The sequence below is a fragment of the Oppia nitens genome, unplaced genomic scaffold (assembly GCF_028296485.1).
Source record: "Oppia nitens isolate AA-2021 unplaced genomic scaffold, nextdenovo-longstitch-racon4-pilon3 scaffold4_pilon_pilon_pilon, whole genome shotgun sequence".
NCBI lineage: Eukaryota > Metazoa > Arthropoda > Arachnida > Sarcoptiformes > Oppiidae > Oppia > Oppia nitens.
The window spans coordinates 7,586,948-7,610,617 of NW_026533232.1; the positions used below are offsets into that span (position 1 = coordinate 7,586,948).

Genomic DNA, 23,670 nt, shown 5'->3' on the forward strand with positions numbered 1-23,670 from the left:
ATTTTATGGAAAAAACTTCACTAGACTTATGTGACATAATGTCTATAACTTAAATATTAATATAATTTATAATAAATACAAATTAATAGTTATATTTTTGGTTAATGGAAATGAATATAAATTAGTTTTGTAAGATAAAAATAAATATAAAATATGTATTTTTAATTATTTTAAGAATATAAATGTAATTAATTAATGCTAAATAAATTTTATGTTAATTACTGTACATACAAAAATTTAATATTAATTAAAAAATATATCTTTAAATAAACTTTTATATATATGTGTACTTTTATTCATATAGTTTATGCAAACTTATTTACAGAGATTATAATAATTTTATATTTAATAAAATATATTTATTTACAAAAATAATTTTTATAGATTTTTATCAACAGATAAATTACAAACAATAAATTTACAGATTTTGATTGATTGAAATATTATAATTTAGTTAATACTTTGTGAACATTTGACATATTTGACACATTTTTATTTAAAAGTTTAATAAAACTTTATTTAGTACTGATTCAGTGTTTGCTAATAAAATAAATTTATATATTAAAAGATGAAAATACAGTATATTTCTGTAAAACTAAAATAAAATTGTTATTTTAAAACAATTATTATATAATTCATTGTACTAATTATATATATATATATATATAATTATATCACAATATTATAAATGAAATTATTCATATTCATTATTAACATTAATAATCAAATCAAAAAATAGTTACATTTTAACTAATTATTATTATCTTTGGCCTCTTTATAATTAATTTGATTGGTTTGTGACAAAGCCATGGCCTCATCATATGTCGGCGGATCTTCCGAATACGGCGGCGGTTGGCTTTCATTATCGGTAACAGCAGAGATATTGTTGGCCACTTCATAGGGAGGTAACGAGGAATGGGATGCCGTTAGAGGCAGTTCAACAAACGTCTGATCCGACAAATATTGAGTCTCTGGAGAATCCGAATCGAGATTGACTCTCAATTGTATGACTCGACCATTACTTCTGTTTAATAAAGCATTTCGGCTACTCCTACGTCTGGCCACTCGATTAGTGTGTGTAAATTCGGTGATCATACCGTCCTGAGAAGCCAACCATATGTGTTGCGGTAATATATTCCTCCAAAACCTCATTAAAGCAATGGTTACGCAACAAAATATGACAATAACTATGGTCTCCAAGATTTTGTTGGCGGAGAAGAATCGATAATCATGTGGTCTGACGTCATATAGTGGCTCACAATCACCGACGCTGTCATCCCATCGATAATCTAATCCACACTTCTTTTTCTCTTTTGATGATTGTTTGCATCGTTGAGTAATGAAATCAAAGTCAAGACCCTTTTGGCAAAGACATTGTGAATAACGGCAATTCATATATGAATCCCGCATTTGACACTCAATATCATTGTTGCAAAAGTCACCAAAATGTTTAGTTATGGGCTGACACTTATTGCTATCGGTGTCGTAGATATATCCAGAGTCACATAAACACCGACCATTTCGGGCATCGCAATGTGAGTTCGGGTCCTAAAAATTTCTATATTTAGTTTATGTTCAATTAAATCAATAAAAAATAAAATCAATTACTGTATTTAGACACTCATGAGAACCCAAACAAATAACTTTATTAAGGAAAACCGTTTGACACCAACCGTTACCATCCCTTGGATTCATTGGTTTGAAGCCATCCTTACACTGACATCTGCCCAATGTTTTGTACCCATTCTGAGACTTATTTGATTTAATAAAATATTGGCTTAGAAGAGGAGGAACTCCAAACTGGCTTATATAGTATTGATGGACTAACTGTCCAGTTAGTGATTCAACACTATTGAGCTCAACTGAATCCTTGTCCACACAAATGGCATTAAATGTTTTACTGCATTGCATTGAATACACACAATAATCGCCCAATTTTTGGTACCCAACGCATGCATTCAATGGCCACAAACCTATTGAATAATTGGGCGAACATTCACACCGACGGACTCTTTTGTTACACCAACTAAACGGATAAAAGCACTCGTGTTTTGTCTTCTTCTCAATACTACATGTCTGCGATAGACTAACCACTTCGGGAACCATTAACTTGATTATAACAATTAGAACCAATAGATCAACAAATGAATTAATGTTTCTCATCATAAAATTAATTAATACAAAGACAATAATAATAATAAAACAAATTTTTTATGAATTGGACAGTTAGACAGTCAGTCATTTTTGTGTCGTTTATATACATTATATATAATTAATGGACTTTTTGTAAGCATCAGAATATTCTGTGTGAATGTAGTTCACTGTCAACACACAGTCCAATGTCATTACATTTGACACACATTTCACTTTGATTTTCAAGTTAACAATCAATGAATAGCGCATTCGTGAGACTAACATCTCAAGTATCGTATCGATTGATAGTTAATAGCAAATGTATTTTATATACGCTATTATTACTATACTGTATATAATAGATATAATAATAATAATTTATATGCTTTACAGTATATTGTAGTAAATAATTTAGTGTATATACTATTACTATACTATTATATACTGTTATATACTAAATATATACTGAACTATAATAAATGTTTTATAGTATATACTATATAGTATGCAGAATATATGACTTTTAATAATATCAATGACAGCGATTCGCTTATATTTATCGACATTTTTCAACTTAACTATATTTTTCTTATTTTTGGTCTCATATGCTCTATATTATAGAATTATAGAGTCTATAATATATTTTATAATAAGTTAAATATAGCGTCAGTACTAAATAAAGTATAGGAATCATAGATTGTTAAAAGTAGTTCAATAGTTACTAATATCAAAAATTTTCATTTTTACGCTATTTAAGTATTACTTAATTATTATTCGACAATATATTTAAAATAAACATTTTTTTTGAATTAAAACAATTATTTTATTAAAAATATTTAATCTTTTTTCATTTATCAATAATTTGTTATTTGTTATAAACAACTACTAATTTTGAAAACTAATAATTATATTAATAGTCATTTAATTCACGATCGTTTTTTCTTATATAACATAAAATTATTATTTTGTAATGACTAACATATGATGTGATATTAAGTTTTTTTGTTAATGAGTTTAAACGTATTTTCGGCCAAATAATATATGGGCCCTCAATAAACCCATTAATGTAGTATTTACACAATTATGATATTATTTTACATGAGTGTGTTTAGAGTAAATAATTTGTTTGTTTTTTAATTATAAACTCTACTATTTGGTGTAAAATCAATAGATTTATTTAATTGTGAATTAAATGTTGTTTATGTTAATTATTAATATAATAATTATATTCAGTAATAATAATTTTTTTCTTAAACAACAAAACTGAGAAAAAATTTGCAAATAATGAAAACATGTTGTATTTTGTGTAATGTTTGTCAATATAATTAAAATTTTCAAAAATCAAATTTACAATAACGACAATATGTGTTATAATTTCATCATAACTTTACATACAATTAATTTAATTCTTGTTTTAAATTACAATATCATTATACAACCATAATATAATAATATATATATATATAAATCACAGAATAAAATAACGGTTTAAAACAATTAAACAAATAAAACTAAGAATTAACCATTTCTTAAAATATATGTGCGATTTATGAATGAAAATAAAATGGGTTTTAAATTAAATATAAAATTATATTTTTTATAACATAATTTATAGAATAAAATAATTATATATATAATATATAATCAATATACTTATATTATTAATTTATATTTATATATATTTATATATGTATATCGAAAACTATGTATTATAAAAACAGTACATTTTAATGAAGAAAAGCTCTAAAAGTGTGTTAACTCCAGAATTAGTGGCCGAAGTGATGACCAGAACCGACATCTAAAGCCATTACAATTAAATACTCTTTAACTTTATTAAAACAACACACAAATCCAATAACTGGTTAATCTGTACATAAAAACTAATTTTATCTACAATAAGAGGTATCTCTGGTTCGCCTCATTGGTTCTGGACATCACTTTTGTAGTGATAGTATTATAGAGAAAATCATATAATGAAACTTTTGTAAAAAAATAAATATAAATCATTATTTATGCAAATAAAATAAAATAGTGATAATAATTATAATCATATAATAAAAATAATGTTAAAATTACTATATAATTTGTACTTAAATTAATTTACGTTAATTTTATATTGTTATAAATAGTATTATTATTGTATATACATTATATTATATAAGGTAAATAACATTATTTCTAATCTTATAAATCATTATTAAATTCAATTATTTGTCAACAATTGACTAATTGATTAGTTTTAACTAACATTTCAAAATTGTTTTATTAAAATTCCTCTAAAAATGAGATCCAGATTTAGAGGATTAGAGGCACTAATCATAAGCATTATTTAAATAGTGATTCAATCAGAATATCAGATATAATCTGAAGTCAACCCAATTTAGAGCTTAAATTCATTTCTAAAATATATTTCATTATATATATTATAAATTCATTTAAATAAAGTCATGCTTTTAATATACGATTTGATGATAATTATGGCTTTGAAATAATAAAAATAAAGCAAAATAAAAATAACATTATTATAAAAAAATAATGACCAATAAATCACATCAAATATGCCATTAGTCGATGAAAATGCTAATGAAATTGTCTTTAAATAAGTACATTATGTTAATAGTGATAACAAGTCATTAGACAACAGGTTATCTCACGAGAGTATACTTTTGACGGCCTCATCAAGAATCGGATCGTTAGCCGTATGGTTGACATACGGTCGCATCATTGCGTCATTACGTCTCTGTTCGTGAATGTTAGGGATGTGCGAGTAATCCATATTTCGATAGTCATTCATATGTGGATGAAGTGACGGATGAGAGCCATGAGTATTATGTGAGTGAAATGGGTATGAGTTGTGCGATTGATGCGTCTGTGAAGGTACTGATGGCATATCCAAAATGCTTTTGATCGCACACTGCATCTGGACGTCCACATGCTGTTGGTGCTGCTGATGCACTTCTGAACCCATGGCAAAGCTGTCAACTACATCATCGTCTTCATCATCATCATCATCGTCGTCGTCTTCGTCATCCCCTTCTTCATCATCATCTTCCTCTTCATTGTCTACTTCAAGATTATCGTCGTCAAGACCTTCAATACCAGATAAATCGACAGACATATCTGGTTCGTCGTCTACATCGTCAGTAAGTATAGATTCGACGGCAACGGCTGCTTCACTCTCAGGAACACCAAACCTATGATTCCATGCAATTCTTCTATTCGCAGAATTATTGTTGAGTATGGAATCAGTCCAGTTCTGAGCACCGGTATCTCCAGTCATGTCGCCATAAATGTCGAGATCATTGTGTGTTTGGTTTGGATCGACAAAAGTATTTAAAGGCACGTGATTTTGACTGTCAATTGTCAAACCATTTTGAACGTGAATATTGTGTTGAAAGCTATCGTAATAGTGGCCGACATTTCCAACATTTCCTAAACTCTGGTCAGACTGTGTCTGCAAGAAATCAGATATCGTATCATCTTTTTCTTCATTATCTTCTTCATCACTGTCGTCATCTTCATCCTCCGATTCCTCTGATTCTTCTACATTGTCGTCGTGTCGTTTAATTTGACTGTTATGATGATTATATTCGTCATCACTTCCTATCGAAGATTTTCTTTTCCTATTAATAAAAAGTTGTTTTTGTTCTTCTTCAATGGACGACCTAATCATTTGATACCATGATGTCGGTGCTGGTGGTAAATCTAACACTATTTGTACAAATAATTACATTTGAGTATTAAAAATAAACACTTATATTATAGTCAATTACCTTTTCCTTCAGCAACAGCCTCTTTATCGGTCTTAAGAGAAGTCATCTCATCGTTAATAAACATCCTATCGATCATCACGTGTTCTGAAGAAGGCGTCTCTCTCTGTGTTTGTTTGTAAATACAAAATTCATCGTAAATAAGAAGCAATGTTCTCGAGATGTAAACATTAGTCCATTAAACCACCAAAAATTAACCGACACTTACCATACTTTGTTTCATCAATAGTACTCTAAACTTATCGTACAATTGCTGTTTCTTAGATAATAAATGTTTTGAAATCAATTGAAACAAATGGTCACCTGTTTAGAAATAACATATAAATCATTAAAAAAAAATTGTCACTTAAAATAATAAATATATTAATTAATACTTTTTTCCATATTAGTGGTACTCATAACCGGTGAATTAAAGACATGATATCTAAGTAATCGTTTGCAGGCGTCATCTCTTGATGTGAATGGCCTTTTCGTGTCGGGCTTTAGGGCTGCGTTTTGGTCAACAGTTAGCTGCTGTTGAACACTATCAACAAAATTGTCAAATAAAATGTCATTAATTTATATGATTATACAGTAAATGATAATATAAAACATACGCTTTCACTATTTTGGCATTTCGTTTCTCTTTATCTAAATGGGTGTCGTGTTTGATGATCGATGTCTTAGTTGTAGTCGAAGTGGTAACTAATGTAGAGTTAGTGGGCAATGATGTTGCCGTCGGTGAATGATATCGAAGTATAACAGGTGTTGGTGTTGTCATTTGAGGCTATAAATCATTAAATGAATTAAATTATTAATAAAATTATAAAATAAAAATTAATAATATTTATCTTACTTTAACCACTGTTTGATTATTTAATGTTGAATTGATATTTTGCAGCTGTTGTTTGGCAGGAGTGGTGAATGTGATTATTTGATTACCCAATTGAATAGTTGTCGTCCCATTGACGGGTGCATTGCTGGCCGGAGCCAACAGCCGTATTTGAGTAGCCGACGGTTGGTTTACAGGAACTGGTGTTTGCTTAAGTAGATTCCTTAAATGCATGTTTTGTGGTGTTTGTTGTTGTTGTTGTAATAATTGGCCATCAATTTGACTTTGAATAGTTTGTGATGTTTGTGGTGATACACACACTGTTGACAGTTGTTTTTGATCCTCAGGTGATGTCTTTTGGTTTCTTGCGATATTCATTTTCTGTTTTAATGTTAACAATTCCTGTAACAGTTCTTTCTGTTGAGGTGTGGGTGACTTAAGCACTAATAGATTTTTAAGTTGCGATTCTAGTCGTTGTAGAAACTCCTGGTTGTTAGGACTCACCTGAACCATAGGCACTCCGTTCTGGTCAATCACTGTAGCTGTTGTTCCGGTGATAGTACCAGTGCTACAACTGGTGCTATTTGTAGAGCAAACGGGTGAGACAACTGTAGCCATAGTAGGACCAGTGGTTTGTGTTTTCGGAGGACTAGCAAACACAGTGGTAGGAGTTGTGGTAAACACTAATGTCGGGGGCATTGTATCACAGCTACCGATTCTAATCACAGCATTGGAAGATCCATTCGAGACATTCTGTGTATTACAGTCTCCACTCTGAACAGGAATTGACAATAATTGTTGTTTTTGTTGATCTAAATTGTTATTAAGATTTTGAACAGTCAATGGAATTAAAGCTGTTTGTTGTGATGGTATCGTTGGTTTCAAATCATCACCGGTTGTATTGGTAGTACCGGTGCCGGCAGAACCTTGCGATAAAGCTAGAGATGCCACTAAATCAGGAACCTTAACGGCTGGTCCAGTGTTCAACTGGTCCAATAAGGCTGACGTACCGGTGCTTTGAGACGTCAATGTTGGTGCTGTCAGTGTTGATGTTGTAGTCGTTTGGCTAACAGTTGTGGTCGTCGATGGACTAGACGTCGCATCAATGCTAGGAGTGGTTGAATCAGGCGATGGTTGAGATGAACTCAAACCACTCGTGTCTTTAGACGAGTCATTAAACTTTAAGTTATTAGAATTGGTTATGAATTGTGACTGTAATTGTGGACCTAATCCACCGGTATTTGCAGTTATATGTGGCTGAAGTATAACACTTCCATCGGGACCTAAGGCCAGTCTGAGTTGAGGCGGCGCTGTGGGTGCGACAGGGTTTTGGGTTAACACTATATTCGGCGGTTGATTCGGACCATTCGGTACCATTAATACAGTTTGTTGTGAGGGAGGGTTCGCATGAATCAGTTCGGGATGAAGAGCACCTGTAGATAAGTCTGTGTTATTGGTCGGCGAAGAGGGAGGGCTCGACTCGGGAAGAATTCCGTGTTCTTTAAGCAATTCGGCCAAATTGAGTGACGGCGCCGAACCCTTCAATTGCTGACTTTGAGAGGTCGGTAGTTGTGACCGCGTTATTATCTGCGGCTGAGATGTTAGTATCACTGTATTAGATGTGGCCACAGATGGCACTGAAGTTTGAATAACTGTTTGGCCGCTCGTGTTATCGGTTTGTGTTAAGAGTGCGTGAAGTGCTGGATGTGCTGCGGTTTGCATACTTGTTGTGAGGTTTGGTGTTAGATGTGATGATAGATGCGGTGCATTGATTGGTATCATTGTATTACCAAATTGCAGGCCATGTGTTGGTTGTGATGTCGGTTGTGTCTGTGCTTGTGTTAAGAGCTGCGGTTGTGTTTGAATTGCCACTAAAACGGGGCCATTGGGTGTCTGTAATTGAAGAAACTGTTGTCCAGTATGTTGTGTATGATGTGGTGTTCCTATGATTGATGGTTGTTGTCGTGTAAATATGATGTTTGGCGCCGATCTGTTGGCATTAGACATCACCATTCCTGGCGCTGCACTCGTCACAGAAGTCGAATTATTTGGTATCACAATAGTCTGAGGTTGTGGTGATTGTGTGGTCGCCTGTTTAGACATATTGGTTGTCTGTCCCGTAAACATGTTGAGTATCCCAGCATTTGATTCACTCACTGATATATTAGGTGCCGTCAGTCCATTGTTAACAGTCATAACCGACGGATTGTTTGGTGGCCTTAATGTCAACTGAACAGAATTGGGAACATTAGGTACGCCCTGAATGAGGAACGGTTGCGAACCAATGTTCGGTTGGAACATATGATTCAATAGAAACGTGCCGTTAGGTCCAGCTATCACTGGTTGTCCGCCGGGACCTATCAGTATCTGTTGAGTCTGTGGTCCCATTGTCCCACTCGTCGGTATTGTTGTTGATGTAAATTGTGTGGCATTTGTAGGCAAACTATTGATAACTTTTAAAGTATTTTGTTGTGTAATTTGTTGACATTTATTGACACTATTGGTGGGCACTGTATTGTTCGCACTCACTGTAGAACCGGGAGGTTTCGGTAATATTTGTTTATTAGATCGCGAAGAACTCGATGTCGTCGATAACTTTGTTGTACTATTTGTGCTGACAATCGACTGTACGGTCGCCGTCGGATTGGTCGGTAGTATTTGTGGACCATTTGGTGTATGTATTATTTGTACCAATTGTCCCGGTTGTATACCAGGTGGTAATGCTGGATGAGGTGCTCCCGAACGCGGTGTCGTTAAAAACATTTGTTGTAAACCAGGAGTCTGTGTCATTTGGACGGCACCCGCCTGTACTATCAATTGTTGTGGATATTGTACCGTAAGTGGTCCACCATTGCGAGGACCAGCTATTTGAAAGGATGGCATTATATTAGGAGTTGATGTACGCAATGGTAATGTAGATGTCAAATGGCCAACAGTGTTGGTCATTGTCGTCATTGATGGTGCTATTGATAAGGAGGCAGCGGTGACGGCACTGGAAAAACTGCTGATTGGTATATAACCAACAGATGATGAAACCATGTTTATCGTCGGCTTTTCGTCGATCATTGTCTGACCAGAAATTATTTTTCTGTTATTATTGATACTCGTCAGAGACAACCCGTTGCCTCCAGAACTGGTCACGTAATCAGAGTTCTTGGAAATGTCTGAATTGATAGCACTCATCGATATGTTGGACAGGATTTTTGAGTCGATCGGCTGTTTGATTGAATTCAATGTCTTATCTCCGCTTTGGTTGACATTCACACCGGTCTCGAGTCGTTCAATGGCACCGTTAGTGTTCTCCAGAAACGACTGCAATAGCTTAGGGTCATCGATAACATCAAGTAGACATCGGCCCCCATCATCCATTGCCAACATACCTGTTCATCACAAATCATAAATTAGATCAACATTAGTGATAGTCATAATTATCATTAATTATATTTAAACACATGGTATGAATGACCAAAACCAAGAATTTCATCGGATGTCTGGTTATTAACATTTACTGTATGTCTGTTTGTTGTTGACATCAAAACACATGTATTTATGACAACAACTAATTAATTAATGAAAAGTACAGCAAAACACTGTCAACAATGCATTTAACGGTTGAAACCAGTCATCCGATGTAACACTTGTGGCCAAATTTGTCGGTCAAAGTGACCAAACTTACGATTGAGTGACAAATTGGTGTCACTGGTAGTACCACAGTGTGTGTGCTGATAATTGTCTACTTTTTGGGATCAATTGGTTGATTTGATAGATGTTGTATTGATTTTTGATGATCACATGGACTTCATGACAATAATTGATGCATTAAGTGGTCATCAATTGGTCAATAGTGTTGACCACAACACACATTGCATATAAATAACAATCGATTTTACATTTAGTGTCCATTTTTAATATCACTAAATGTTTTGTTATTATATATAATACAGTAGTAGTTATAGTAGTAATAGTAAAGCATTATATCTATCATATTATATACACATATCTATAGTATATCTATAGTATAGTATGTGTTGTTGTGAGTGTTATTCACAACAAACATACTAATCATGTAATGCTTTACTGTATAAATGGACGTCCATTTAGTGATACATTACATGTTAGCACTATTAGTCAGTCAAACAATGCTATCAAACAGTGCAGACATTTTTTATCATACATAAGCTCACAGAGAGATATACTGTAGAGAGAGAGAGAGAGAGTCACTCACTGACTGTCGACCCCTTAACCCACACCTAAAGCGATACGAGTTTTTTGAATGACTCGCTCTTTCTCTATATATGTGTCTCACAGTGAGTGACGATTGGACTCAATAATAATGTAATGATTATTATAATGTCATATAATGTGATCCATGTTTTGCTAATACATTGCATTACAATAGCTTTATATTCAAACACATAGTCATATATGTCAATAGAGTGACCAAATGTATCTAATTTATCCTATTTTTATTTGATTGTCCAGTTTGTTTGAATCACTATTTTTTAATTTAAGACTAAAATATTATGCTCTAAATGTGTGAACGACTAACACATGTCGAGACTAAATGATTTGATTTCAATTACTTTTAAACCGTTGTTTTACTGGTCATTGCAGTCACAGATGGCAACCATAGATGAATCAGTGATGTCAATGCATCCGTAAGAGTCACGTGATGTGTGATATGTTATGAAGTTTGTGTTGTTTTTGTTTATTATTATTTGTTTTCGTTATTTATTTATTTATTTATTTATTTATTATTTGAGCCCTTAGTTGACAGCATTTCATCACTTAATTGCTAAATAAATAGCATTGCATTGCATTTGCCAATACTTAACAGTCATTGTCTAACTTAACATATGATTAGATTTTTTGAAAAAATTGTTTTTCAAGTTATTTATGCAAATTATTTATTTTAAAAATCAACCAATTTAAATTTATTATAATTATTATTTTTTTAAATTTATTTTTTCATCAATATAATTTTAATAAAAGTTTACATTTAGGTTGTAATGTCTATAAGTAATGATATTTTTAAAAATGAGATACATATAGGAATTACATATAATTTATAGTACGAATTATCTCTTAAAACTTTGAAATGTATTATACAATCAATTTGTAAATTGAAATGCAATTATGACTATTGCTCTATAATTATTAACAAATACAGTAATCAATACTAAAAGAGGCATTGTTTTTCATTAAAAGGCATTTTGATTGAAGTTAACTTTAATATCAAGTGTGTAAAACACTTGGATGTGTTATGACATTAGCAAAAAATGACTTAAAACATAGGTTTATTGATTTATCACACAATTGCCTAATTATTAATGTAATGTAAAATTAAAGCCTTTTCTCAAAAATAATAAATAAATTTTCTATCACAGGATTTTGTAAAATCCAATAATATTTATATTGTAATAAATTTTTTAAAAGCAAAATATATTGTTTATATGTTTGCAAATTGTATGTGAACTACAGTACAATGAGATTTTATACGAGATTTTATATAAATAAAAATAATTTAATAAATTAATAACAAAATATTTATAAACTTGACATTATATATATTCAACGATTCATATTTTTCTCGAAATACAATAGCATTTTGTCAACCAATATATGGTGTCCTTTGTGTAATATTTAGTATTTCACTCGTACTATATATTTAAAAACAAAATTAAATATTAACAAAATATAATTTTTTTTAATAAATTTATGTTTAAAATACCTTTTACCAAATTTTTTATGAATAAAAACAAAAATTCCGGACAATAATAGACAAACACAGCCAACAATGATATACATGACACCAATGAATGGATTCTTGCCTCCAAGCCATGAGGTATTGGATATAATGAACCGTTTGGTTCCTTTAAAGGCTGCCACAGGATATTCTGTATAAAATTAGCGGTAATACAAAAAAAGTTATCTTATTTCTCATTAAATGATAAATTGATGAAATAAATAAAAAAATGGTCACAAATTATCACATACTGTATCGTATGACTAGAGTATAATTGCCTTTTGGTAAACCATTAACATAATTGAATTCATTGTCCTGTTTGTCGTGCGATAGTCTTCCGTATAATTTTCTGAATGTTGGTAACGCTGCGGTTCTCATCCATACAATTAGTGCCTCGTTTTCATATCCATTATTGTTAGCATCTGATGACAAGTTCCAGACCGGCGTTTGCCAATTTGGCGGCGGAAGTGTGTCTTTGAAAGCTTCCGATAAGTTTTTAGCCGATGTTTTTGGGTTTCGAAACTTTGCATTTTTATCTGTAGCCCAGGCTATGCCCGAAAACATTAGTGGGACCGACCGTTCAATACCCGTTGCCCGACGAAGTATTATGAATGTGTCATTGAATAAACTATTAGCAATAGCACCGCACGGAGCAAACCATTTGTCGTCTTTCTGGTCAAACGGTGCACATTCTGTCGAACCCTTAATCTCTCCTAACAATTGTCTGTCATCTCTAGACTTGACATAACGTCTATGGTTTTGATAAAAATTTGTTAAACCGTAATAGAAATAGACATCACGTCTAAAATCTTCATCGAGTTTGAAATCCAGACGACATTCACAATTGGCTGAAATATCTTTTCCAATAACTTCCGAACATTTCTCTCCCGTCGGCTTTTTGTTGACTATCTGTTCACATGCCGTGTAATTCAAGGCATACTCCTGAACCTAATCAATCAAATCATTATTTGTCTCAAATCACATACAACTTAATGACTTTATAGTCAATCCAATACCTGATTTGATGAAACTAAAAGACCGATTCCGATGGGAATGAATGCAACGCCAATGAGGAAAAATGTGGGCAATACTGTGCCGACGGTCAGTATGGGTGACCACGACGGCAGCTTCTGCTGCTTGAATGCACTACCTGTCCATTCATTCAATAACATTATCAACTATTTATGCAATAATAATATTATCACTTATTATGAAATATTACACGTCTTATCAAACATACTGTAACTACAAAACTATTTTACAAATGTTTATCTCTTATGTCCTGAAGATTACATATTTTTAGAAAATAATATTAAATAATAGGAAATATTTTTTGACATAATTTAAGTATCAATTGTCTATTGATTAGTTAATTCAATTGAAATTTCAAATATGATATTATAAATCAAACATTTATATTGTTATCACTTATATATTGTGTAATAATTGCTATTTTTAAGCTAAAATTTAGTACGAAATAGTAAATCCTATTTTATAAAATCATAATAATTTATATTCATATGTCATTGAAATGTCAAATAAAGTGATTTAATTTAATCAAAACAAAACAAAAAGCTTTTAATAAATATTAATTAATTAAATGAATTACTTGAAGGCTTTTGGCTTTTATTATCACTAATTTGTATACCATTGCTGGCCATTGCTGTCGACATATCCTATATATTATCTATCGGTGTAAACGATTAGATGATAATATCGTAATACCAATTAATGGTAAATGTTTTTTATAATAATAATAATAATAAACAAATCAAATGTCAATCAAATGATCACAACTATTATAATGAGTTTATAGTTAAACACAAATACATTGTGTATTTACACGAAAAACACTAAACACATGAATCAATAAACATAACAATTAGTTTGAATTAATGACAAAATCAATGGTAAATCAATGCATATATCATATGATAACAAATTGATTGTCAGTTAATGTTTGGCAATCAATGGTAACCACATATCGATTGATTCATTCAAATGCTTTGCGTAATCTATTAGAAAAACACTAGAATTATAGTTATATCCAAATATTTGTTGACATTCAATGGTTTTCTATATTGTTATTAATTCTATAGGTTTTTAACTTATACTGTACTGTATGTAATGCATTGCATGCATGCAATACAATAATAACACATTAAACACATTATTATTATTATTGCTTACATTCCCTGTGTTTTGACAGCAATTATTGTCACACGAATTGCATTCAAATATCTATAACAACAATATATCATATATTCAATCAATTTTTATTCATTTAATTTGTCTACAAATTTATATTTAATTCATACGAATGTCTTATATGTTTGTTGTCATGTATTTGTCACCAAAATATTGTTTTATTTAAATTATAATTTAGTGTAAAATTTTTGTTTGTATTGTTTGGGCAGTCATTTGAATGCCGGGTTGAGTACTGAAGAATTGGTGGCAAAAAAAACGTCGGAATCAATAGTATGTCTCAATTGGTTATCAATTGAGAGATATTTTTTAGTGATAATTACCACCAATTGAAACGATTAATACAAATACATTGATTAAAGTCTATTATAACGTCATGTAATACACTACACGTTAAACCATAACCACTGATATTGTCATCAAAAAACAATAACACACTTAAGCTTTAATTTATTGATTACATGAACAATGTTTGTGTGGTATTTATTTTGTATTGTTTTAGAAATAACGGAACTATCAATAGATTTGAAATGATCTCCAATTGTTATAAAATGTCTTAAATTATGACAAAAAGGGAGTCAACTCAGTCCATGACTACTCTGGTATTAGATATAAACTATAAAAAAAATCATATAAATGTGATTATAACACAACTATAAACATCATTGAATTTTTTTATTTCAATATATCAAACATCAAAAGTTCGGTAAAACTAAAAGTTGTTTTGTAATACTATCTAAAAAACAATTATTACTCAAAACCGCAAAAACAATTTTTTCCATATATTTTGGTTATTAAGGAAATTTTTGTCAATTAAGCAACAAAAATGTAAGTCACCTTTCAATTTAAATGTTTTTTTAATTTAAAAAATAAAATTTAGTATAATTCAATAACATTTAACATTACTTAAAATACTTAATTTCAAATAAAAATCTTTACTTCAAATCACTCGACAAATCTTTTATTATATAAAACTGGGTTTTGAATATCAAAATCAAATGGTGTTCTAGTTTTTCAAATAAAAAAAGTATTTTGTATTTAATTATCATTGAGATTGTAGTGTATATATAATGAAATGGGCAGGTATTCAAAAATATGTTTAAAGTTATTTAGATATTTGACAGCCCAGGTGTGGTGTTGGTCCCCTCCCGTTGACATACTTTGAAAATGAAATTTAAAAAAAATGTTTTTATAAGCTTTAAAGCAATTGTAGATTATTATTATATTTTAAAATTGTCAGACAATTATCTGAAAGTCTATTGAATTTTTTACAGTAATTGAGTATATTATGCGAGCATTTGTGCTGATGTGGCATAAGTTGTTAAACATTTTTTATTCATTATTTATTTAATAATTCATTAGTTTTTTCATAAACATTATATTAAGAGCTAAAAGTATACATTATATAATATATAGTATTTATAGCAACTTTTTATTGATTATATAAATTATTAATAAACATTGATATACACTAATATTGATAGACAATGTGTGACAAAACAAGTGTCGAACAACTATTAGAAATCTATGGACAGAAACATCTGACGGCTTTCTGGGATCAGATTACTGAAGAACAGCGCAAACTATTGTTAAATGATTTGAATAGTATTAAGTTTGATAAAGTTTGTCGAGCTTTTAAAGAGACTGAAGAAACAGATAAAGATGGACAAAACAAATCCATCGATGATTTATTGGAACCGTTGTCATCACAAGTCCATCAAAGTATCACAAGATCTTCAAAAGAGACACTCAATGCCTTCAGAGAGACCGGTAATTGAAAATATATTATTTTATTTTAGTTTTTCAAATATTAATTTTTATATATTTAATATTTATTTAAAGTAAGCCTTATATTATTAAAAATAATATTATTATTATGCTATTAGATAGAAAAGTTAACTGTATTCTTGACTCTTGATAACATGATTCTTGTTTTATTGTATAATGATTTTTATTTTTCAAGATTTTATTGATTTTTTAATGATTTTTTTATAATGCAGTATTTATAATATTTATGTAAAGTGATATAGTCTTTAAATAATAGCTAACTTTATGATGTCTCTGATGGACAATAATGTTATAATAGTATACTGACTTAATATTATACTTTTTTATTGATAGCATAAATGTTTATTTAAGTAATTAACAAATGTTTCGTTTGTTTTATGAGAATAATGTTTACAATAAGTTTAAAAAATATTTATAACTTATAATTATCTCCACTTTCCATGTAATGGATTTAAAGGCTTATTTATTATCTAATGTTTATTTATTATTAATTTATGATGAAAATCAAATTTAATTATTTAGTTTCTTGAGAATTTTTTTTTATAGAAATCACTAAAAAACATTACATAATTATTGATGTAAATTAAATTTCATGTCAAAAGTTTTTAAAAAGTACTGTTATAATTAAATTAATATTTATTAAAATAATTTATTTTTAAAATTAATTATTAGTTAATTTAGTAAATTAATATGTCTATTTAATTTTTAAAAAATAAACCAATATTTAATTTATAACACAACTATTTATAATCTTAATTACAAAAATTACTTCAAAAAGTACTTCAAATACACAACATTCCATATATACAATAGATTATTAAGTTTATCAAATGTCTATATATTTTTTCAAATATTGTTAATTAAAAATTTAAAAATCTGAGTATCAATTGGCGCCGTAAAAATGAGTGTTGGGTAAATTATTTTCTCATAATTATACCTATTTACTAATAATCTAATTTACTGGATATGTAAAAATGCTGATAAATGTCAAAAAGGATTACTTTTTTGTAGCTATTGTTTTGGTTGAATAGTCAATCAAATCTAATTTGGGAACAATTCACTGAAGAGGTTAATATAAGATGAATTGTATTGAATTGATTTAATTTCAGTAGTTTATGCCAATTCAAGTATCAATTTTATCTTAAATCCTATTCAAATAACTAAATAGTAAATAAATCGAAATCTAATATTAAAAACATTTATACAATACTATCTAAAGTGTTTTATTTGGTTAGCACTTTGTCTATTGTTTAATAATAAGATAAAAGTTTAATAAAATTGTATAATAATTAGATTTTTATATAACTAATATTGTCTATCAATTTCATTAATCTAGAAATAATTGCAAAAATATTTTTATTTAATTAGATTCACCAATGAAATTGAATTGTCATCTGAGTTGTCATTGACCACTAAAAGTTTTATCATAAAATTGTTTTGAGTACTTATAAATTATTTTAACCTTAGGACTAGGATTAACTGATTTAATTTATTTATATTTTAAAAAAAACTTATATAATTACTGCTAATTATAAATGAGATCAAGGAAATGATTGTTGCCTAATGAATAAATTAATAATTATTTATAACACTTGTTTAAGGAATGGCATTGCCTACTAATAAGCACTTATTGATTAATAGATAAATTTAAAGTATTATTATTAATATAACGAAATTATAAAAAATATTTTAATGTTTTAAGGATTGCGGGAAATATCTGAAGGCCGAGTGGCAGCCCTTCTGTTAGCTGGTGGACAGGGAACAAGACTGGGTGTCAATTACCCGAAAGGCATGTATGATGTGGGCCTTCCATCACATAAGACATTATATCAATTACAAGGCGAACGCATTCTTCGACTCGAGCGTCTGGCATATGATTTGACCGGAAAGAAGGCTTCAATTCCGTGGTATATAATGACCAGTGAAGCCACTAAAGAGCCGACTATTGAATTCTTTGAAAAACACGATTATTTTGGTTTACCGGCTGATAATGTAGTAGTGTTTGAACAAAGCACTTTCCCGTGCTTTCAATTTGATGGCAAAATAATTTTGGAAACACCATATAAAGTAGCCCGAGCTCCGGATGGTAACGGAGGTCTCTATAATGCACTAAAAGAAAAGGGGATTCTCGATGATATGAAAAGGAGAGGCATTCAACACATACAAGTCTATTGTGTCGATAATATACTGGTCAAAGTAGCCGATCCTACCTTTATTGGGTATTGCATATCAAAAGGCGCTGAGGCAGCAGCAAAGGTCGTACAAAAGGCATTCCCTACCGAAGCCGTCGGAATCATATGCAAAGTACAGGGAAAGTACAAAGTTGTTGAATATAGTGAAGTATCGGCACAAACGGCACAAAAACGCAGTGCTGACGGACGGTTGACTTTTGACGCCGGAAACATATGTAACCACTATTTTACGCTTAATTTTTTGAATAATATTTGGTATGTCTTAAATTATTACTGAAACAAATAAATAGTTTTATAAATATATTTTTTATAAATAATGATAATAATAGTGGCAAAGACTTGATTCATCACATTGCCAAGAAAAAGATACCATATGTCAACTCAAATGGACAGTTGGTTAAACCCGATAAAGTCAATGGTATAAAACTGGAAAAATTTGTGTTTGACGTCTTCGGATTCACAGAGTATGTATTAGTGAAGAAATTTTTACCACAAGAGTGAATAATTAGTGAAGAAATTACTAAATGTTTATTTGTTTAGTAAATTTGTTGTTTGGGAAGTTCTGCGCGAAGACGAATTTTCCCCACTCAAGAATGGCGATGGATCTGATAAAGACAACCCAACCACTGCCAGACTTTCCATTTATAATCTTCACCAAAGATTTGTTCTAAACTCTGGCGGAAAATTTGTCGATGAAAATGGCAAAACAGTCCCATTGATTGCCAGGTTTTGAATTAATTTTGTATTTTTTGTTTGTATTAATATTTTTTGCAATATTTGCACATTTTATTTTTCTAAAGTTTTTAAATGTTAATCTATTTGTTTGATTATTTATTTTATATTTGCTTTTCATAACTATTTGCATGACTTATTTTTGTTTTGTTTTGCATTGTTTTTATTTATATCATAGTCCAGTCAAAGTAGATTTGAATGGCAATACTGATTTGGATATTAACGATAAAATTAATAATAAGTAAATTAATTAATTAATCATGTTTTTAATTATTTATATTAATAAACAATTATTATTTTTCCCCAAAAGTCATAACGAGAGTCAAGTGATTTGTGAGATCTCTCCTCTCGTTAGTTATGACGGCGAAGGTCTCGAGGAATATGTTTCAGGGAAACGATTGCAAACGCCATTCATTCTAAGTGGAGACTGTGTTAGTGAAGGACATCCACTCAAAACAGCAAAATTAACCACAAATTTGATTAACGGAACCAATAGAGCGGCAACTCTTATCAATGGTCATCATTAGTATTGAGAGCAAAGTATAAATATATACTGTAATTGTGATATTTTTATTTTATAGTATATTTTTTATTTAATTTTAAGAAAGCGTTTAAATTTAATTTAATTTTAAGTTGTTTTTAGTATATACATACTGTATATCATAATTTAATAGCATTTTCAAATTGCTGTATAATTAAAAAAAAACAATTGGTTTTTATTATTTTTATCGAAATATTGTTATTGTAATTAATATACTATAATAATTACAAAGAATACCCTTCTGGGCACTTAAAAAATATTTATTTTTAATCACAAATTGTTATATTATAGTCTTAATTGATTGTAAAATGAAATTTTCTTATATTTTTAATAAAAATTTAATTTATAATTTAGATTATAGAGAATTATTTTAGGGTAGATATCTATCGATGATTTTCATTGTTAATTCATATACTTTGTCGGACAGTTGTCTATCGCATACATTTCCTTCCCATACTTTTGGGATACAGTTTCTGTATAAAGAGTCACTGATGAGTGTCCGTGAAGTCGCGCAATGAATGGGTGTCTGTGAGCCCTGTCGTGGAGTTCTGACAAATAGTGCAGCAAAAGGCAAAAGAAGAAAATATTGCCACCATTTTAATGGCAAATGTCGACCTAATTTGGTCCAAACTATGCCTGGACTGACACAGACAACATCTATTGGTAGATTGTGGCGAACAATATCCCGATGAAGATGTCGTGCAAACAGAATATTAGCTAATTTACTGTTATTGTAGGCCTGTCTTCGGTTATAAGTATCATTTGATACGTTTCTGAAGATAGAGAAAATGGTTTCAAAATAAATAAATTATTATTTTTTAAATCAAAGATTACTCTTTAATGAAGTCGTTATCATTGATGACTCCTTTGCGATAAAGAGTTGATGTAATCATTAGTATACGACTTCTTAGAGATGTTTGGGTCGAAGATTGCATTTTTGGTAATAATAATAATGTGAGTAAAGCGCTACTTAAGTGATTGGTCTGCATCTGTGTCTCAAATCCATCGGTGGTTAATGCAAACGGTGGTCCCAAAACTGCCGCATTATTGATAAGTATATCAACGGATCGTTCACTTTTGATGATATCTTCAGCAAAATCTTTAACCGAAGAGAATGAACACAAGTCTATGTTTTTGTAGATAACATTTGGGACAGTCTTGTGGTCGTTGTTTGCAGTGATTTCTTGTATGACTTCAAGTGCGGTTCGTTTGTCACGACATCCCATCACAACTCTGGCCCCACGTTTGGCCAACTCTTTGGCTGTCTCTTTGCCGATACCAGCAGTAGCTCCCGTAATGACCACTGTTTTGCCATTCAATGATGTATTGATATCTTTCTTTGACTTCCAGACAAAGTGTTGACAAATGAGACGATATGTGATAATTGCTGTCAATAGTGAAACACTCGTGTATTGAATGCATTCAATGTATGACATTGTTTGCTAAAAATATTAATATAGATATCAATTGACAGCAATAATCATATTACGGAATATTCCGGTTCCTTATATCATATGTTGGGCTCTTATATAATAAAATTTATATAATTTTTAATTTATTAGTTTTGTAAAAAATATTTAAATTATATTCAGTATTTAAATATAATTAAATACGATTGACATATAGTTATTGTAATTGAAATGACAATTAAAATAAATCAAATTGCAATACAATGTAAATTACAGTACAAACAAAATATTAATACAAATCAACAATAGAGTCAATGCATCAAACATTAGATGTCGTGAATGTATTGTACGATCAAAACAAACACAGTTTGCGGCCAAACATTGACTTAATTTTATTAACACTTCTTATGATTTGATTCAAAGAGATTACACATCAGTTCATTGATTTTTTACATGTTGTCATCGATCAACAGATCCAATGGGTGACAACAATCGCTTCAATTGTCCCATCGATGGCTGTAATTACGCCATAAATGGTGGCAAATATTTTAAGCGACAGCTGTTCCTCAATCAGGTATGTCTGTCACCAATTGATCACTTAATTAACGGCGTATTTTTTGACGACATGTCTAACTAATTGATTATCTTTGACAGCACATCGCAAACAAACACTCGGAGAAGAAGTTTATATGTGAAAAGTGCCACAAGAAGTATGCCATTGAATGGCAACTTAAATATCATAAGAAGTCTTGTGGTGTTGAATGGGAGTGCGGTTCGTGCGATAAAAGATATACCGAAAGGCTATCTCTGGTCATGCATTGTAAGCGTCGGTCACATATATTGCCGTCAATCGATGGCATCAAATATACAAAAAATGTAATCAAAAATGAGGTCAAAGTGTCGCCAATAAACATACAGACGTTAATTGTGATGCCTGTTATCTTCGCCACTAACCCGATGGTCACCACAACCAGTGCTAATCAAACTCCAATCAAAATCCTACCAAAAAGTTATATAAGTGACGATGAATTGAATTACCGAAGCATTTGTACACAAACATCAACCGGTGAAGAGTGCAATAAATGTAAGTCTAATATGTATCAGAAAACTGTGGTCACAAATATTGTGAAATTTTCTTCAATTTCGACACAAACGGATCGTTTGACACAACGGTTCCACAAAACGCGTGAATCCCGAAGTACTGATTGCCAGACAATCCGAAAACGTAATCGAAAGCCACAATCGGCTTATAATTATGAAAGTATTGAAACACAAACTTTGGAAAGCGCTCTTCATTCCAATGGATCCACTAATAAGATTCAAATATCTGCATCAACATCGACATCACCACCAAAGAAGACATCGAAAAAAATTCGTTTAGATATTAGGGATATTGAAAACATTAATAAATCATGTGCTTTCACGCAGACATCTATTGAATCCAGTATTAACAGAGTAGTGAACTGTAATAGTGATGAACAAAGTTTTGATGCAAATGAAAGACAACTATCAAAAATGGTTCAGTCATTCAATCCATTAATAGATTTGTTGGACACAACAAATACTGTTATTTTAGAGCAATCGGTTCAAACTGAAGCCAATGATCTTTTACTTGATAATGGATTTAATAACATTGAAACCCAAACCGTTAATTTGGATATTAATGAAAACGATTTATTTAATTTCGATACAAATGATGAGTTTGTATTTACCGACTTAGAGTTTACCGACATTGAGACCCAAACAATTTGGGACAACGATAGGTCCACACAAACTGATGAACATTTAGATCGTATTCTTCAATACCTGAGCCACGAAAGCAGCGCTGTTAGTGACTGTGATATCTCTGACACTATATTTTCATCGACTCAAACACAAACACAAACTGACTTTTCATTAATTTAAATAACATTTTGAAATATTATGAATTAATATTGAATTATATACACAAAAAATTGCATAATTTACTAATTATTACTGAACTATATTTCACATATTTATTTTAATTATTTTCATATTATTTATAGATATTTTTAAATAGTATTTTTATAATAGTATTTTTATATTTTAATGTATAAAATTATTAATAATATAAAATTTATATATTTTTATTGTGGTTTAATTTTTGTTGCCAAAATCATAAAAATTACGGCAATGCATTAAAACAAAATACTGAATTATTAATAACCATTTATTATTTGACATACAGTTAAATAAATTATAATTATTATAATCTATTACAAATATAATTATTTTGTATGTTATTTTAATTTATTAATAAAATTATACCTACCGGTAAGTGCATATTTATTAATAATTATTAATTAGCATAATTTGTAGTTA

General features: G+C 30.1%; 6 protein-coding genes across 6 annotated transcripts; 2 read left to right on the forward strand and 4 right to left on the reverse strand.

Moving 5' to 3' along the window:
- Positions 1-443: 443 nt before the first annotated feature.
- Positions 444-2,303, reverse strand: LOC128960373 (uncharacterized). Its single transcript, XM_054306443.1, has 3 exons — positions 1,609-2,303; positions 771-1,548; positions 444-460 (listed from the first exon to the last, which is right to left on the reverse strand). The coding sequence occupies exons 1-3, from the start codon at positions 2,164-2,166 to the stop codon at positions 444-446; spliced, it is 1,353 nt and encodes a 450-aa protein (XP_054162418.1). The 5' UTR covers positions 2,167-2,303.
- Positions 2,304-4,583: 2,280 nt separating this feature from the next.
- On the reverse strand, positions 4,584-10,656 carry LOC128959580 (mucin-2-like). The gene is made up of 7 exons (XM_054305575.1): positions 10,391-10,656; positions 6,739-10,094; positions 6,500-6,669; positions 6,278-6,426; positions 6,112-6,206; positions 5,907-6,009; positions 4,584-5,844 (listed from the first exon to the last, which is right to left on the reverse strand). The coding sequence occupies exons 2-7, from the start codon at positions 10,090-10,092 to the stop codon at positions 4,784-4,786; spliced, it is 4,932 nt and encodes a 1,643-aa protein (XP_054161550.1). The 5' UTR covers positions 10,093-10,094; positions 10,391-10,656; the 3' UTR covers positions 4,584-4,783.
- A 1,669-nt stretch (positions 10,657-12,325) lies between these two features.
- LOC128960374 (cell cycle control protein 50A-like) lies at positions 12,326-14,472 on the reverse strand. The gene is made up of 5 exons (XM_054306444.1): positions 14,070-14,472; positions 13,477-13,610; positions 12,712-13,408; positions 12,446-12,611; positions 12,326-12,374 (listed from the first exon to the last, which is right to left on the reverse strand). The coding sequence occupies exons 1-5, from the start codon at positions 14,131-14,133 to the stop codon at positions 12,326-12,328; spliced, it is 1,110 nt and encodes a 369-aa protein (XP_054162419.1). The 5' UTR covers positions 14,134-14,472.
- An 848-nt stretch (positions 14,473-15,320) lies between these two features.
- On the forward strand, positions 15,321-19,982 carry LOC128960555 (UDP-N-acetylhexosamine pyrophosphorylase-like). Its single transcript, XM_054306672.1, has 7 exons — positions 15,321-15,493; positions 16,150-16,435; positions 18,156-18,900; positions 18,975-19,109; positions 19,186-19,371; positions 19,556-19,618; positions 19,688-19,982. Exons 2-7 carry the CDS (start codon positions 16,153-16,155, stop codon positions 19,902-19,904), a joined length of 1,629 nt encoding a protein of 542 aa, XP_054162647.1. The 5' UTR covers positions 15,321-15,493; positions 16,150-16,152; the 3' UTR covers positions 19,905-19,982.
- Positions 19,983-20,288: 306 nt separating this feature from the next.
- On the reverse strand, positions 20,289-21,432 carry LOC128960375 (retinol dehydrogenase 14-like). The gene is made up of 2 exons (XM_054306446.1): positions 20,753-21,432; positions 20,289-20,691 (listed from the first exon to the last, which is right to left on the reverse strand). Exons 1-2 carry the CDS (start codon positions 21,352-21,354, stop codon positions 20,289-20,291), a joined length of 1,005 nt encoding a protein of 334 aa, XP_054162421.1. The 5' UTR covers positions 21,355-21,432.
- Positions 21,433-21,637: 205 nt separating this feature from the next.
- Positions 21,638-23,271, forward strand: LOC128960556 (uncharacterized). The gene is made up of 2 exons (XM_054306673.1): positions 21,638-21,901; positions 21,982-23,271. Exons 1-2 carry the CDS (start codon positions 21,806-21,808, stop codon positions 23,230-23,232), a joined length of 1,347 nt encoding a protein of 448 aa, XP_054162648.1. The 5' UTR covers positions 21,638-21,805; the 3' UTR covers positions 23,233-23,271.
- The last annotated feature ends 399 nt before the right edge of the window (positions 23,272-23,670 follow it).